The 16,058-nt window shown below is 42.7% G+C and overlaps 1 protein-coding gene across 3 annotated transcripts; it reads left to right on the forward strand.

Annotated features, from left to right (window-relative positions):
• Positions 1 to 1,439: 1,439 nt before the first annotated feature.
• ETNPPL (ethanolamine-phosphate phospho-lyase) lies at positions 1,440 to 15,418 on the forward strand. 3 transcript variants are annotated; one of them, XM_090138820.1, is made up of 14 exons: positions 1,494 to 1,585; positions 2,530 to 2,697; positions 2,863 to 2,981; positions 3,138 to 3,297; positions 4,114 to 4,188; positions 5,961 to 6,054; positions 7,074 to 7,190; positions 8,854 to 8,936; positions 9,882 to 10,107; positions 10,945 to 11,099; positions 11,705 to 11,794; positions 11,994 to 12,124; positions 13,028 to 13,095; positions 13,966 to 15,417. In XM_090138820.1, exons 2-14 carry the CDS (start codon positions 2,690 to 2,692, stop codon positions 14,095 to 14,097), a joined length of 1,458 nt encoding a protein of 485 aa, XP_089994946.1. In that variant the 5' UTR covers positions 1,494 to 1,585; positions 2,530 to 2,689; the 3' UTR covers positions 14,098 to 15,417. The 3 variants fall into 3 exon arrangements, with proteins under 3 accessions (XP_031463322.2, XP_089994947.1, XP_089994946.1); XM_031607462.2 differs by lacking the exon at positions 2,530 to 2,697 and having other exon boundaries at positions 1,440 to 1,585; positions 13,966 to 15,407; XM_090138821.1 differs by lacking the exons at positions 2,530 to 2,697; positions 2,863 to 2,981 and having other exon boundaries at positions 1,454 to 1,585; positions 13,966 to 15,418.
• Positions 15,419 to 16,058: the final 640 nt, after the last annotated feature.

Here is a 16,058-nt window from a genome sequence, read left to right on the forward strand (position 1 = left end):
CTGAAGGAACAGATGCAACCTGCCTCGTACCTAGCTAGTTCCCATCCCACTCTGAACTCTTCTGATGAACTTTAGTATCACATCAGCTGCTAACACAGCATCATTTTGCTAAAGCTGGAACACAAAGGCTTCATGTATGCATGACAGCCCAGTGATGCACGCTTGTAAAAGAGCAGAACGGCATCTTGCATAGCCCTTACATCTCTTTGTGGTGCAGGGTTTCTGAAAGAGCGAGACGGGGCAGGACGGCGCAAGTAGCTGCTTCCCAGCACCAGCAGTGCCAGCAGCCCTGGCGAAGAGACACGCTGTCCCAACACCGACAGAGGGCAGGCGGGCACGGGGTGTGGGAAAAGCGGTGTCCTGAACTTCCTCCCGATATCGGGATCGCAGTTAGATGCAGTGTCTAATGCACACAGCTAGAACTTCTTAAGTCCGTGACGCATCTCGGTTGGAGCAGGCTCTGAGGACGGGAGACTGCTGGTTCTCGGGGATGCGGAGGTGTAGCTGCTGGGGTCTTTATCACTTGGGCTGCACCTGCTTTGCTAATTGCTGACGTGAGGCTACTGATGAAACAGGCTGTGAAAGCTGGGGAACTTCAAAATTAACACGGGCTGAAGAAAATGCCTGTAGGATATAAATGCTGCTGCTCGACTAGAGAAGCTGGGAGGAAAGTGGCTTACTTAGCAGAGAGATAAAAAATATCTAAAAATATGGAGGTATGTGGCTGCATCTCCAGACACCGGGATGACTAACTCGGTACCGACCTAGAAAAGACAAGCTGCAGCAGCACGCAAAGCTGTGTGTATTCTAGACATGTGTTAACTGCTCGTTCTGGCACAGCGGGGCAGCAGGGAGGTGGATGTAGGTTTTGTGGTTCAAGGAGCTCCGGATGGCTTGTGGGCACACCATGGCAGAAGGGAGCAGCTTGGCTCGCTGTGTGGAAAAGCAATGCCTCTTGGTGTCACTGGCTCTTTCTCCCATGGCCACCAAGGGTATCCATGAAAGAATGCCAGACTGTACCAACCCAGGTCTCTATCAGTGCTGTGGATAGCAGGGGAAGTGGGACTAGTTACAGTTAAGCGCTGCCAGCCCTAAAGTAGGGTGCACCAGTGCATCAGAGTGCCAGGACTACAGCCCCGTGCTGCGTACAAGCACGCAGTTACAGATTCTGGGTGATAGAGCAGAACTGGGAAAGTGCTTGAATTACAGCCCCAGTTTCGAGTGAATTAATTACTCGGGGGTACCCATGCGTGTGCTGTGAAGAGAAGAACGAAGGATGGGAGGAGAGCAGCCTGCTCCAGGATCGAGGCTCCCCGTCTCCCTTTCGTTCGCTGCCTGCCGGCTCTCACCGCCTGGCACTGCAGGAAGAGGAGCAGAGCGGGGAAGGAGGAATGGAGGGAGGTCACGGAGGGAGGGAAAGAAGGAGGGAAAAAGGGTGGGAAGGAGGAGGGGTTTGGCGGGGCCGGCTCCGCGATAAGAGGCGGGAAGCCCCCGGGTTTCCCGTGGCGTGCCGTGCCATGCCGGGCGGGATGGAGGAGCGCTACAGCAAGGCGGAGACCCTGGCGCTGCGGAGGAAGCACATCGGGTAGGGGCGGCGGGGCGGGCGGGATGAAGGGCTGTGCCGTGGCACTCTGCCTCCGACAGGCAGGTGAAAAAGAAGCTGAGACTGTTAGAACCAAACCTGGCTATTTGCTGATGGCCGCCTAAATACGCCGGGCGTATAGAAAACTCCCTAAAAATTCACAGAGAGTGTGGCCCCATAAAGCATGCACATCGACTTCTCTGTAGGGCTCGGCTGCTGAGGGTGCTTACCCTGCATGAGCTGTGTTGGGCGAATGCCAAAAGTCTCCTGTAGAAAGGGCTGGCACTGAGCAGAAGAGAACAGTGTCATCCAGAAATGCCCCATAATAATGATGCTGATGAGGTGTGCTTCTTGTAAAGTGTAGCAGAGGAATAGCTCTGAAGATAGCAGAAAAGATCTATGCAACAGGAGTGTGAGCTATGAGAAAGAAAGCAAGTGGGTTTACTTTCTAGGAGTTATCTCTGGGCTTTACAGGGTCCCAATCTCAACAGAGATGACAGAGGGATGTGTGAGGAGCACTGCCTGGGTTGCCTGGAAACAGATGTGTTTATCCGAGGCCATATAAACACTGCTAAAAGTGTAAAAGGCTTTCATTCCACTTAGTAATGCCGTTCAACGTAACTCCATAGCTGGCGTGTTCTCCACAAGGGCAAAAAAAGAGTTTGGAGAGTCCTTTGGATCTGCCACGAGGAGCCTGAGTTCTGCTGGAAGCCAGCGTGATTTGGGTGCTTACAGAAAGCTGCTTTTAAGAGTTTTGCTCAAAGCAGTTGATTTCAGAGATACAGAGATTTCAGGACCTTCTCAGCACCCGTGAAAGGTGAAAATAAAGCCTGCAAGGAGGCAGTGTTCTGTTCCTGAAGGTGACCTCTGTAGCCATAGCTGTTGCGTAAGGAACTTCTGGCGTATATAGCATAGAACAATTCTTAACAGCTTAGCTTTACTCCCAGTGAGTTTGCTGGCTGGCTGCGTCCGTGAACCATGCGAACAGAAATGCAGTGGGACCTACAGGCACCTGGATAGACTTACAGCCAGTGTGCTCATGAGGACGCTGCTAGACAGAGCCATGGCTTCAAACACCCCTGGCAAGAGCTGCTGCCAGTCCCAGGCATGGAGAGGTAGGCACAGGGGAAGTTCTTCTCCACCACCTTCTGCTCCCAGACAATCTTCAGAGAAGGAAAGCAGCTGTTTCCAAAGCTGCAGCAGATAACCCCCCACCAACCCTTTGGGAGGGGGAACTCCTCAAAGAACTAAAATGGTGTTATTTTATACAATTTTTTTAGGCCTTCCTGCAAAGTTTTCTTTGCCAAGGACCCTCTCAAGATAGTGCGTGCTCAGGGCCAGTATATGTTTGATGAGACTGGAGAAAAATACTTAGACTGTATCAACAACGTTGCACATGGTAAGCAGTTTATCTTGTAAAAGTGCTTGTTGCTTCACATCTAATAGGAATCCTAATGTACTTGTTTCAAGTGACAATGCTAGGGTCACAGGGCTCCCCTCAGTCTCCTTTCGTGGCTCAGTGACTGTTTGCTATATTAATTGTTTTCTTCTTTAGTTGGCCACAGTCATCCCTATGTGACAAAGGCTGCAGCAAAACAGATGGAACTGCTCAATACAAATTCCCGGTTCCTGCATGACAACCTTGTTCAGTATGCTCAGCGTCTTACTGCTACCCTGCCAGAGAAACTCTCTGTTTGCTATTTTGTTAACTCTGGGTAGGTCTGCTTATTTTTATTTATTTTTAAGGCTATTTTCTTTGCGTTTAAGATGAACATTCAGAACAGCTTAGTCCAAATCTTAAATTTGTGAGAGTGGGGCTTAGTAATAAGCGACACAATTATTTCCAGTAGCGACTGATTGAAGGACTTAGTATGATGGCTCGGTGCAACAGAGCCAAAGGATGGAACTGCAGACCATTAGACAAAAAAAAGGTGTAGGGCGGGGAGGTGGACAACGAGAAATGCAAATTGAGACAGCAAATTAGTGAATACTATGTTTAAAGGGACACACAACCTTGGAAGCAAGTAGCTCCTTCAGATGGTATGTCCACCCTGTGATCACTGGCTGTGCCGAACAGTCAGTAGGAACTGGGGCTGCTATAGATCAGGCTGGAAGCCTGGGGCTCTGAGCAGGAGCAGGTCTGTGTTCTCTACTGCTGGATGGTGCTGGGAAGGGTAGAGCCATTGTGGAGGTGCGCGCAGGGCTGGCATGCTCTGTAGCTTTTCAAAGGCTTGCAGTTGTGTTGCACTTCCAGCTGCTGACTGCTCTGCAAAGTGGTCTCATTTGTATCAAGAGGAGGGAAATGTGTACAAGCAAACCGGGGGAGTGAAATAATGCATTTCTTTGTTTGTTGTTTGTACAAAGGGCTGTTTTTGATTCACTGTCTTAAATGGCATTTACAGTCTCAACCTTAGCATTGTATTCTGTATCGTAACACAGCCTGCTGTGTCTCAGGCCTACTCTTCCGTGTTAGAACAAATTATAACTGGGAGTCCTTCCTCACTGTGTTGTGGATGTCTGCTACTATGCAGGTCTGAAGCAAATGATCTGGCTTTACGACTGGCTCGGCAGTACCACGGACACCAAGATGTGATCACCCTTGAAAAGTAAGTACACAGAACAGACATCAATTCCTACAATTACTTCAGAAGCAGCTTTGCAGCAACCCACTGCTGCTTGTACTGTTTGCTGAAAGAAAGGCTTTCATAGGAGAAAAGGCCAGGAAATAAGTTTCCCTTTTTCACGTTTGGATAAACACGAGTTCTGAAGATTTGTAAGAAACAGATTGTCAGGCACCTGTCACAGGGATTTCACACAGAGCATCCCAAAACAATTCATTTCAGAGGCTTGAGAGTTAGTCTGAAACATCAGTGAGTGGTCTAACCCATGGGATACTCTGGAGAAGGGCTTTCTGCCACACTCTGCCGGATGTGTTTCTTTATGGTAATCATGAAAGTCTTTTCCAACCTAATGATTCTAGGATTCAATGATTCTAAATAAATAAATACTTCATGGTTAAGAAGAAAGATCCTGGAGCTCTGCAATGGTGCTGATGCGCTGTTGCTCTGATGCTCAGCTCTTCTCCACTGAACATAGGAGTAAGCACACAAGATTGAGAAGCCACAAATTCAGGAGGAACTGAAAAGGCTGTCAGTTATGGAAAAGGTGGTTGACCATGTCTCTGGGTTTCCCTACCCTAGATGGAGGTGTAAGGTTGGTTATGCTATTGTAGGGCTCTAACTTTTCCTCAGCCTCTGATCAGAAAATCCAACTAGAGCAACTGCAAGAGCACATCTTTATCTGAACAGCAGAAGGCTTGTTTGACCTAGCTGCAGTCAGATCACTGCCAGCCCTCCTTGACTTACACAGCCACAACTTGGAGCCATTGCCAGTAGCTTCAGTAAGGAGAAGCTGATGATGGTGCTGGCTCAGTCATTCTGTTTGACTGCAAAGTCTTGTCTTCCTGAACACAATAAGGTATTTCCTTGCCCCAACTCTCCGAAGCTCTACAGAGTTTTGCTACATCTGTGGGCCCAGGGCACAGAGCATTTTCTGTCAATTCTTTGGCTCCAGTGGCAGATTTTTGATGACTGACAGGAGTTAAGAAGAGAAAACAGTGGGGGAAAAAAAAAAACAAAAAAAAAAAACCAACCCTTTTGTACACTATTTTTTCTGCAATTAGATTGTGACATGTCTTTGGGGTTCAGGATTTCTTCGCATCAAGCTCATGGCTGAATGGAAGTGTTTATTACCTGAATGAAGCTACTAAGTGCCTTATTAGGAAGGCTATGCTTCCTGATTTCTGAGCCAAGCTGACTTCAGTAGTAACCACTTTTCTTTTAGCGTAATTATAAGGCTTTCATTATTCCTCCTTATCCTGAGATTGGCTTTTGCCAAACAGTCAAGACTGTAGAGCCTCTGGGGAGTGACGAGCTGCTGCTGTACAAAATATGAATCTTCTGCTGCAGTACAAACTCCTAAGAGCCTTTGTGATGTTATTGGTGTCTACCTCAGAAAGCTTGAGTAGGCTAAAGTGGGGTTTCTAGGCTGGAAGTGAGTTATTGCTCCTAACTGGTGAGGGCAGCTGGTGTTGCAGCCCAGGGGACAGCATCTTTTTCTGTCCTTACACTTGCAGCTGATTTAATGCAAGATAAAATCCTCACTCCTGGTTCCAATTCTGCTAGTTAATTAAAGTCAATAGCAGTTTCATACTGCCTTGAGAGAAAGACTGAGTGCATTAAACCAAGATCCCAGCAGAAACATTTCTACTGTGTTGCAGATACAGTCTCTTAGTCTGGTTTATTTACGGGTATAGCTGTAAATTTAGCTCTTCTATAAATTTGGAGAAAAATGACTTCAACGTTTAACACTCATGCAGTGCTTACCATGGCCATGTTACATCTCTGATTGACATCAGTCCCTATAAATTTAATCAGCTGGGAAAGGACAGCAAGAAGGAGTTTGTGCATGTGGTAAGTGTGGTTTTTTTTTTGGTTTTGCTTGCTTTACATTGTTACGCCTGTTATGCAGCATTTTCAATTAGTCGCTTCTGGTGTAAACATACTTTCATTCTGCTTTGCTGATGCCAGTGTACGTACACTTGAGAGTCAGTGGCTTTAAAACAGCAAAATTGCTTGCTTTTGTATTTCAAAGAGAGTACCCAGCTGTGAAGCTGAATTCCTTCACGGTGCAACAAGTATCCTGAGTCACTGATCTGTTCAGATACACAGTTTGAAGAAGGTAGCCAATATCTGTTGTGTTAATTTGGCTAAAAATATGCAGGAATTTTGAGTCTACTTCCAAAAACCAGAAAGACAGAGCATGCGTATGCCCACAGTTCTGGGTAGAGAGCTCAGGGGTATTCAACTGACCATTATACTGCTTGATTTCCAGCCTAATCTTGTATGTTTTACCAAACCAAAATTCACCCTTACAGAAGTACATCAAACTGCAAAGAGGTGTTTCCCATCCAGACTTCTTGGTGTTAACTACACTGTCAGATTAGCGTCCTCTTTTTTTATAATGGCTCCATTTCTTTACTTATGGAACTTCTTCCAACACTGTAGACACTTGAAGTTCACTCAGATTACTTCCTGTGATGAGAATGCTGAAAATCAAGTGACAAGTGGGAAAACCCACTTATGCCATTGCAGAAATAGAACATCCTGCAATAATCTAAAATAAGATGAGAGACGAAGACACGGCATTATGTCTTGATAGACAGGGAGAGGAGGGATGATATTGAAAAGGTGGATGAGGTAAATTTCAACAGTTGCCTTCAGTTGTACTGAATACATCACAGGACTGCCTTTGTGTTTAGGCTCCTCTACACATATTTTTTGTAATTCCGTTCAGAAACTGAGACTGTGCTAGCTCTTATCTGCGTGGAAAGACAAAAGTATATTCTGTTCCAGAAACACAGAGGAAGAGAAAACAGGAAGTAAATGTTTCACAGAAAGATGAGCTTTAAAAAAAATTTTGGTCTTTTCAGGCTCCTTCTCCAGATATCTATAGAGGAAAATATAGGGAAGATCACCCGGACCCAGCAAGCGCTTATGCTGAAGAGGTGAAAAAGATTATTGAGGAAACGCAGAAGAACGGACGCAAGGTGTGTATCTTGTGCTCTAGAAATGCTGAAGTTTCATCTACTAAGTGTAAAATGGGGGCATGAAACAGGAAACTAAAGATATACTCCTCTACTTAGTTTCCTCTGTGTTCAAAATGTGCCATTTTTCAACCAGATGCTCTTATCATAATTTTTCTAGGCACCAATGAAATGATGGATAACACAGTTGTAAACAGTAGATACAACCAAAGCACTTAAATTCCCTATTTTATGCACTGCACCAGTAGACTGTGAATATGTTAGGGCACAGCTAGGCTTGGAGGTCAGCTGAGAAACTGCACCAAAAAGTCTAGCAAAGACATGTAAAAGTGTCAAGGATGGAGAAAATATGGTAGATAAAACCTTGATATTACATTTTTGACTGCAGTAGCTTAAGATAACTTTGGAGTCATTAAAACAGATTAGTATTTTAATCACATGATCTTGATTTAAAAAAGAAAAATAACCGTAAGCAGGTTGCTTACAATGTGTATTAATATTTTGAACAATTGCACTAGCATTTTGGGACATTAAGGTCTTGATTGAAAGCCCCACATTCAGTGGAGAGTGGAACAGCATGTTCCCTTATAGTCCAACGGACTTGTATCACTCTTAATTTTTTCATCAACTTTTTTATTCTCTACTAACGGATAGTTTTGTGTTTTTTTTTCTTCCTTTGTTTCCTTTCTTTTGCATATTTCTTAGGTTTTGGTGACATAACCTGTGGCAGGACAAGTTGTGCTAAAGGCTAAGCCTCACATGCTATGGAAGCTTCGTACTCTTTGGCCGTAGCATGCCTCTTCAAATATAGTGTACGCTTCTTTACACGTTACTGCTCGGCCTTGTTTCCAGGACGACTGCACCAACCCAAAGAGACCTCTCGATGATCAGGGAGGGGTTCAAAAGTGGTGTGGGGATGCAACCCCTTAAATAGCAGACTTATGCTGAGACTTTGGGGTAATATTGTATCTCTGCTGCATAGACATGTTGACGTGAAACAAATTTTGTTGTTCCAGTTTATCTGATCCACTGCTTTTGACCTTCCTGACTTGAAATAACTTTCTTTTTCATTCCTAGCAACTGGAATTATTTCATCTGTAGATTTTTTTCTTCTCTTTTGTCAAGTGCCTCATGCTGATATTTCACTTGTTTAGTTATTTACATTAAACAGGGGTGCCCAAAGCATAGCCTCAGGTCATCTTCTACCCAACTCTGCCTGGTGTTTGAGATTGAACAATTAAGCTGATCACTTTGTGTACCTGTTGCTGGAGTGTTCTGGCATTAAGCAAGTTTCTATTCACCTCTTGGAGAAAACTGCCAACACTGCTGCGTTTCCTCCTGTAAATTGTAAATTAAATTACAGAGCTCCCAGGAGCCTGTCTGTTGACACCAGCGAGCATCTCCAACTTCAGTGGCAGTAGTATTCTCATCATATTGCAAAGCTGACCCTGGCTACAGCAATTTTGGCACCCCCTATTGAAAAATGAGTAAGCTCTCTAGCCATAGCTTCTCAAGAGCCTTCAACTGTCCAACCTGGTGTGTGATTAAATTAGGGCACACACTTCAACATTTATTTCTAGACTGTTAAATACTTGTGCAAAGGTCGAACAGATGAACATAGCTCTTACCTGAGTTTGTTGGTTGTTTTTTTTTTTTTTTTTTTCAGATTGCTGCTTTCATAGCCGAATCCATGCAGAGCTGTGGAGGACAAGTAATTCCACCTGTGGGCTATTTCCAGAAAGTGGCAGAGTATGTACATCGCTCTAGAAGGGCATACCTGGAAAATTAACCATAAATATGTTTTTCACTATGGGCTAATCCAGTCAATTCAACTACCTCCCTCTCTTGTTCTTGTTCTGAAGAGTATGATCCCACTTCTATTTTCTGTGGGACAGTAGTTGACTAATTCTTTCAGCTACATATTTGTCTATCTTTAATGTTCAGGCTGTGTAAGTTTGATGGAAGATGAACTTGAAGCATCAGAAAGGTAGCTCTGCAGTACGATTACAGTGCTCCTAATTTGCATCCAAGTATTAGCTAATGTTAACAATTAGTCAACTAAATATTTTATCAATTCTAAATAGCTATAGCTTTGCTTGACAAGTTTCCAGCCACTGTTGTGTATTCCAATTCTGCATTGTCACATTAAAGGCAAAACAATTGCCTTGAAATTAAGTCATTCAAATCCAGCTATAAAGAAAAAAAAAAGTAGCTGTGGATATCTCAGAAATTCAATAAGTGATCTGTATGTTTACAAGGGCCTGAGTAAGAGCCAGGTCAATGAAGCATAAGTAGAGCTTGAAGTATTTGTAGTACTACTTGTAGTGCTCAAGTACTACAACAAAGGAGAAACTCAAGCCACTCTGGACCCAGATGTCAGGCTATTCCTGAAAGTAGAGTCCTGGCAGCAACCTTTGGAATAAGAGAGGAAGAACCAAGCTATTCTTACACAGACTGATGTATGTCAGGGGGTTTGCCTGCTTATACAGCTTCTGAGCACAGTTGCTAGAGCACCAGCACTGAAGTTCAGTACCGAATTATGTTTCAGCAGTCATATTCTTTTTTTTTTTTTTTTTTTTCCCTAACTTGGTTTTACAGTAGAGATTTTCTGTACTGCAAACATCCTTGTCCTAAATTACCTACTCAAAATCAGTCTGCAAAATCAGTCATGCCAACTATTCTATTTATTTTCAGGTATGTGCGTGCGGTAGGTGGTGTATTCATAGCTGATGAGGTCCAGGTTGGCTTTGGCAGAGTTGGGAAGCATTTCTGGGCTTTCCAGCTGCAAGGTGAAGATTTTGTGCCTGACATCGTCACCATGGGAAAGCCCATTGGCAATGGCCACCCTATGTCTTGTGTGGTCACAACAAGGGAAATTGCTGAAAAGTTTGGTGCCTCTGGACTGGAGTATTTCAATACAGTAAGTTTGTATGGTGAAGGCTTGTCCTTTTTGTTTGTTAGTTTACATTTAGCAGTTACAAGCTATTCAAGTCATTCTGCTGATACCTGCATCCTTCATTACATCAGGTTGCTAAGAGCTGGAGTTAGCCGGTCTAATATTTACAAACAAATGGACCAGCACTAGCTCTCTGGCAAGTCATGGAGCTCAGCTTCTATGCATACAGATGAATTATACCTTAACTCCCCTTTCTCCCTTGTTTCCTCTGAAATGCTGACCATGTAACACTTCATTATCCAGGACAGGATCAGCTATGAGTGCTGTGCAGGTGGGGTTAGGTCCTGGCAGAGTATGCTGTGCAGCTGTCACCTAACGAAACTGACCCTCTACCAGGAAACGTTTGAGTGGCATGCATGCCACAGAGGAGCAGTTTTCTTCTTATTTCAAATCCTCTTTTCTGCTCCTGTGACTTCTTCCCAGCTGCCATTAATTCCCCCTGCTTTCAATGGAGTTTATATGGTATAGTTCAGGAAACACCAGATCCATAACCCACTGCCCTTCACAGGAGCACTTTGTCTGCATATGTAATCAGCAAACCATGAGAGCAGCCTGAATGCTTGAGCTGTGAAATCTTCAAATTACTGAAACCTGAAGCGATGGAATGGGGAGCTCCCTTCCTTGGGCTTTGCTACACTGCCCATGGGGAAATGCCCTTCACAGCTTGCACAGCACAAAATCTCAACCTCTTTAAGCTTTTCTCACTCCATGTCACGTAGGAGAGGGCAAGCAACAGATACACGAGTAGACACAGACGAACATTTCTGATGGGTTCTGTTCTCCTGCTGTTTTTATTATAAGTTTGGAGGCAATCCCGTGTCTTGCGCTATTGGTTTGGCTGTACTGGAGGTAATTGAAAAAGAAGATCTGCAAGGAAACGCTACGCGTGTAGGAAGCTACCTCCTAGAACTGCTGGTTGAGCAAAAGAAGAAACATCCCTTAGTGGGAGATATCAGGTAGGTGTTTCATGGCTGTTAGGTGTTTGAGAGAGATGATGGGAAAATCTGCAAGTCTGGGGTGAGGGGAACACAGAAACAATATGCCATGATTTACATGCCACTCCTTTTGAATTTGGACTACCCAACATCAATACTGCAAAGAACATATTTTCCAGTAAATGTTTCCATTCAGCTGTTTAGCTAGGGAGTAAATGTAGCCTAGAAAGGCTCTGGGAGTAGACAGGAGAAAAGTCCATCATTACAGAATAGCCCAGTTGTCAGCACACTCCTGGGATGACAGAAACCTCATTCAAATCTTCAGATCATTTCCTTCCGAGATGTTGGTGTGGGTTCCCCTCACCTCACATTAGTATCATTCACCTTCAGTTTTGACTTTGATTTTCTTCTTGATTTTCTTCTTGATTTTCTTCTTGATTTTCTTCTTGATTTTCTTCTTGGTTTTTGCTACCTATCTTTCACAGCACTCTATTTTGAGGTTTGCAGGATGACAGAAAGAATGTAGCCTTAATGAGCCAGCTGAATTTATTCAGAATGAGCTGTTAACCCACTTTATCAGAATGAACGCAGGATTTTATCTTTCCATATTTTATTCTCTTCTCCAGAGGCATTGGATTGTTTGTTGGTGTGGATTTGGTGAAGGACCAACAAAAGAGAACACCAGCTACAGCTGAAGCCCTTCACCTCATTTACAAGTAAATATTTTCTAAAGACTGCATGCAGTGATCAAACGCTCCTAATATTCTGTCATAGTTACTCATTAATTTCAGTTAAATTCATGTAGCTTGTGATAGCGTGGTATTAGAAAAATTTTCAGAATTGAACTTTGCCTAAAAGGCAGGGTACCATGTAGTTGTATAACTGTTTATTAACAGATGTTCCCTCTTTCCACAGGCTGAAGGAGCAGAAAATCCTTCTTAGCGCAGATGGACCCTACAGAAATATACTGAAATTTAAACCACCAATGTGTTTCACTATGGAAGATGCAAAACATGTAGTGGAGACGATTGATGTACTTCTCACTGGTACGTATGCTTTAATGCCCGAAAGAATGCTCTGTTCATTTCCAAATGACACATGGGGAACACCAGCCACAGTGCCATAATGCAGGCCATTACATGTCAGGAGAAGTAATTACTTCCTGTGGTCCTTGTCCAAGCTGCTGTTCTTAATGTCATTTATTCTAAATAAATTTTTAAAAGCCTCATACATACTTGATCCAAACTTCTTAGGCTAAATCCCACTCTTGAGTCTTGCTCTTACAGACTTGTTTTCTTTTTTTGCATGTTTTATTTTGATTGCACAAACTGAATGGTAAAGAGCAAATCAAATAATTCACTAGAGGCCTGAAAGACACTGCTGAAACACTGGTAAAACTTTCCATAATGCTCTGTTTGGGTTTTTCATTGCTTTTTTTTTTTTTTTCCTTTTCTCTAAACTGGCTTTCTTGAGCACAATTGCTTGTCTCGCTCCAATTTAGCCTGAAAGTCTTCAGGCTCTATTTATCTTCTACCTGGGGACCAATCCAGGGGAAAATAACATCAGGTTATTTATTATTAATAACGTACTATTAGCATAAGGGCTTTCCAAGCCCATTCTAAATTGAATGCTCCCTTCTCCTGAGATTAAAACAACTGGAGGTAGACTGACATGAATTTGCTGGACAAAGGCATGCAGGCAGCTCTGAAAGATCTGTCTGTGCTAAGCTGCTGAGTTCACTCTAAACACTCACAAGCTACATGGCCTTAATACATTAATCATGTTTACTTGGGAAAATGGTTTTGGAAGTATTCATTATTCTTCAGTCACTCTCCTGTGGGGTAAATGCACAGAGGAATAGTTGATTGGGTACTCTTTTCCTCTGGCCAGCTGTTAAAATGACTGTATGCTTGCTTACTCGTGGTTCTTTTAAATTATTTTTTTCTTAGAAATAGAAGAGGCAATAGGAATGAAGACAGGAAATGATGCACCTACAAACGCACAGTGTAAAATAAAAGTATGTTTTGAATTTTTATGGACATTTTAATCAAATAGATGTTTGGTGAAACAAATGATTTTAGTTAAGCGCTTTTTGGTGGTGTGAGTGGCTCAGTCCATTGAAAGTGAGCTCAGAACATAATCTATTACAAGAAACCTGAGAGGATTGTGTTATTGGGGCAGATCTAAAAAGAGCTGATAACACAGACCTACAGCAAGAAACATTTCATAGACAAGCCCATTGCCTTGTCTGCCTTGCATATATGTAAACAAGACCTACCAGACTTTGGGCTGCACACAACTGTGAGCTCTAAGCAGTCAAGAACTTTACTCGTTCTAGGTACTGAGTGCTGCCAATGGATATTTGGCTTTCTAAACCTGCCTTCAATCTGGAAGAGTTCCAGTTCTTACAGTGTTCCAAGGACTTAGTTTCCACTATAGGTCTTTAAGTATGAATGGTTGCCATGCATCCAAATTGGGACTACTTATGTTGCAGCACCGGCTTTGGACAAATCATATGTAATTTCTCACACCCTTAAAAATAAATGTCATCCACTGTGCTACAGAAAGCTCACTGAGGTGTGCCTTGGCGAGTTTTCCGTTGATGCTGCAAATGGCAAGGATGCAATAGCTCAACTGTCTTGGGAGGAGTAATTAAGGCAGAGATCCTATGGATTACTGGCTATCCAGATAATAAATGAATCTACAATTTGGGTACAAACTGTCTCTTACAAGCATTTGTACAATCAGGTCAATCTCTTCCAAGGGTAAGAAGTTGCACTACTAAAACAGAAGAGTCATGCAGAGTTTCCTAATGGAAATCAAGCTCAGTTGGCTGCACGTTGAAAGTTTAGCATGAACCTTCATTGATATTTTGTTTGTGTTTCAGGCTAATGAAGGAAGCCCTCAACCGGAGTCTGCAAATGAAAGCACTAGCCACTTGAATGGAGCTGCCTGCAGACAAGAAAATGGTTTTTATCCTGAAAAACACTCGGTGCCAAGTAAAACAATAAGGACATGAAGAGAGAGAGTTTTCTTGTTCAGATTGAATTTATTTCCTATTCGTTTTTGAGATGAAGAGTGCAATAGTGCTAGGATCTGTTGGAGCCTTGTGCTAATACCAACTAGCTTCATTAGGAGTTTAAAATACATGTTCAGTTATAGAAGACCATGTGGTCTGAAAGCTATGTGTGACAGAACAGGCAAGTGATACCTTAATACCTTGTTGCTGATAGAAGGCTTGACACAGGTAAACAAAATCTGTTAAATTGAAGGATTTACTCCCATTACAGAATCTGAATTGCTTAACCACCATGCAAGCAAATTGCCAATTTCATTAAGTTTAACATGATAAGCTTAGCATGCTATTTTTACTATATTTTAAATTTCAATATGTAATATTGAGATGTTAATCACTTTCCATGTTTTAATGGCTGAATTCACAAAATATTGCTTGAGAGAGAAGCCATTATTATCTCGTTGTGTAACTTAGGTCCTATGGATCATATTCCCAGCTGATGTGCATTGGGGTAGCTTTGCTAATGTCAGTGATACTCTACCAAGTGTCTACTACTGTGTGTGTAAAGATGGAACACTTATGCAAGCCATTCTCGCTTTGTCTTCAAAGAAAATGAAAGCAGATCATAATTTTATAGGGATAAAGCAACTTTTATAGATAACTATTTATATAGAGTAAGATTTTATCTTTCTTTTTCAAAAGCTTATATATTGAACTCTCTCAGTCCACAAAATATGCTGGTAGAGGTTCAGAATGAGGTTCCCAGGGACAGCCCAGCTTGCATTCCCACGGATTTTAGATGTTTTGAAAGTCATGGGAATTACTGCCTGATCCTTTCATAGCAATTCTCTTAGTTCTTTTTCATCGGAGGTGAAGCGTTGCATACCAGTTGCACTGATCCTGATGCATAAATGACTGCTAACATTTGATAGATTACTAAAATGAGATGACCTCTGCATAAAATATGCATGCAGCCACTGCCTGCCTTTTCTGCAGATAATTTGGACTGACTTGCCTTCTTGTTGGTATTAGATTTCAATAGTGCACAAGCCCTGCTTTGCTTTTTTAATACCTGCCCAATTTTACACTGAGGGCTTCCAAGTGGTTTGTATTTCAGGAAAAAAAACAAAATCTTTTTTCCTTTTGAGCTTTCATACCCTGAGCTCTGTTTTGTTACTGCTGCTAGTGATTCTACTGCTATGACTGAAGATTCAGCACTTTAATTTTGTATTTTCCACAATTTCCTATATTAACATTGATGTTTCCAGTGTAACTTCTGGCATTCTCAAGCTGGCTTATTTTCTATTTCACAATTCTTGAATAATTCCATAAAAATAAATCTGTTATTTGTAATTATGAGGTCCTCCACAAGGGTTTTTTTGTTTCCGTTTCCTTCTTCATTAACATCTATTTGATGAGGAGAAAACACTTAGTTTTGGCCTAGGCTTCTCTTCATGCCACAGTAGAAGTGGTGTGGCTGTGTTTCCCCAAGGCTCTATGCTATAGAGCTTCTTCCTCCAAGCCAGATGTTACCTCTGCTGCCACAACTCAATACTTGGGTGACCTTGCTGTGTATTGGACTGGATCCTACTAACCTTGCATCAAAAGGCATGACGTGGGTCTTTTCCAGAATGATGCTACAGAGACCTAAGTCAAATTCATCCGGAGGGGTGGTGGGGAATTATCAGACCAGATATAGTCTAGTCTGTAGCAAGACTATTATACCAAAACAAATACCAACATATTAAGAGCAAATTTCCATGGAACTTTTTCTCAAAATCAAGACTGCCGCAGAGGCTGAGGCTTTGAAGCCTAGAGCTTGGGGAAGGGAAATGCCCTCCTTACGTGCTACTTCGAGGCCAACCATCTCTTGTTCACTGTAGCAGATTAAATCACCTGAACGCACTGCACCTATCAAAGGGATTAGTAACAGCCCATTTCCTTCCTTACCTCTTGGAGGTCAC

This window comes from Phasianus colchicus, chromosome 4 (genome assembly GCF_987193195.1).
Source record: "Phasianus colchicus chromosome 4, bPhaCol1.hap1.1, whole genome shotgun sequence".
Classification (NCBI taxonomy): Eukaryota; Metazoa; Chordata; class Aves; order Galliformes; family Phasianidae; genus Phasianus; species Phasianus colchicus.

Excerpts from the sequence above, each read along its gene's own strand:
- ETNPPL (XM_031607462.2), top strand. The coding sequence starts at position 1,518 with ATGCCGGGCGGGATGGAGGAGCGCTACAGCAAGGCGGAGACCCTGGCG. Across the intron at positions 3,298-4,113 it reads TGCTATTTTGTTAACTCTGG|GTCTGAAGCAAATGATCTGG; the intron begins GTAGGTCTGCTT and ends GCTACTATGCAG. Across the intron at positions 11,100-11,704 it reads CCCTTAGTGGGAGATATCAG|AGGCATTGGATTGTTTGTTG; the intron begins GTAGGTGTTTCA and ends TCTCTTCTCCAG.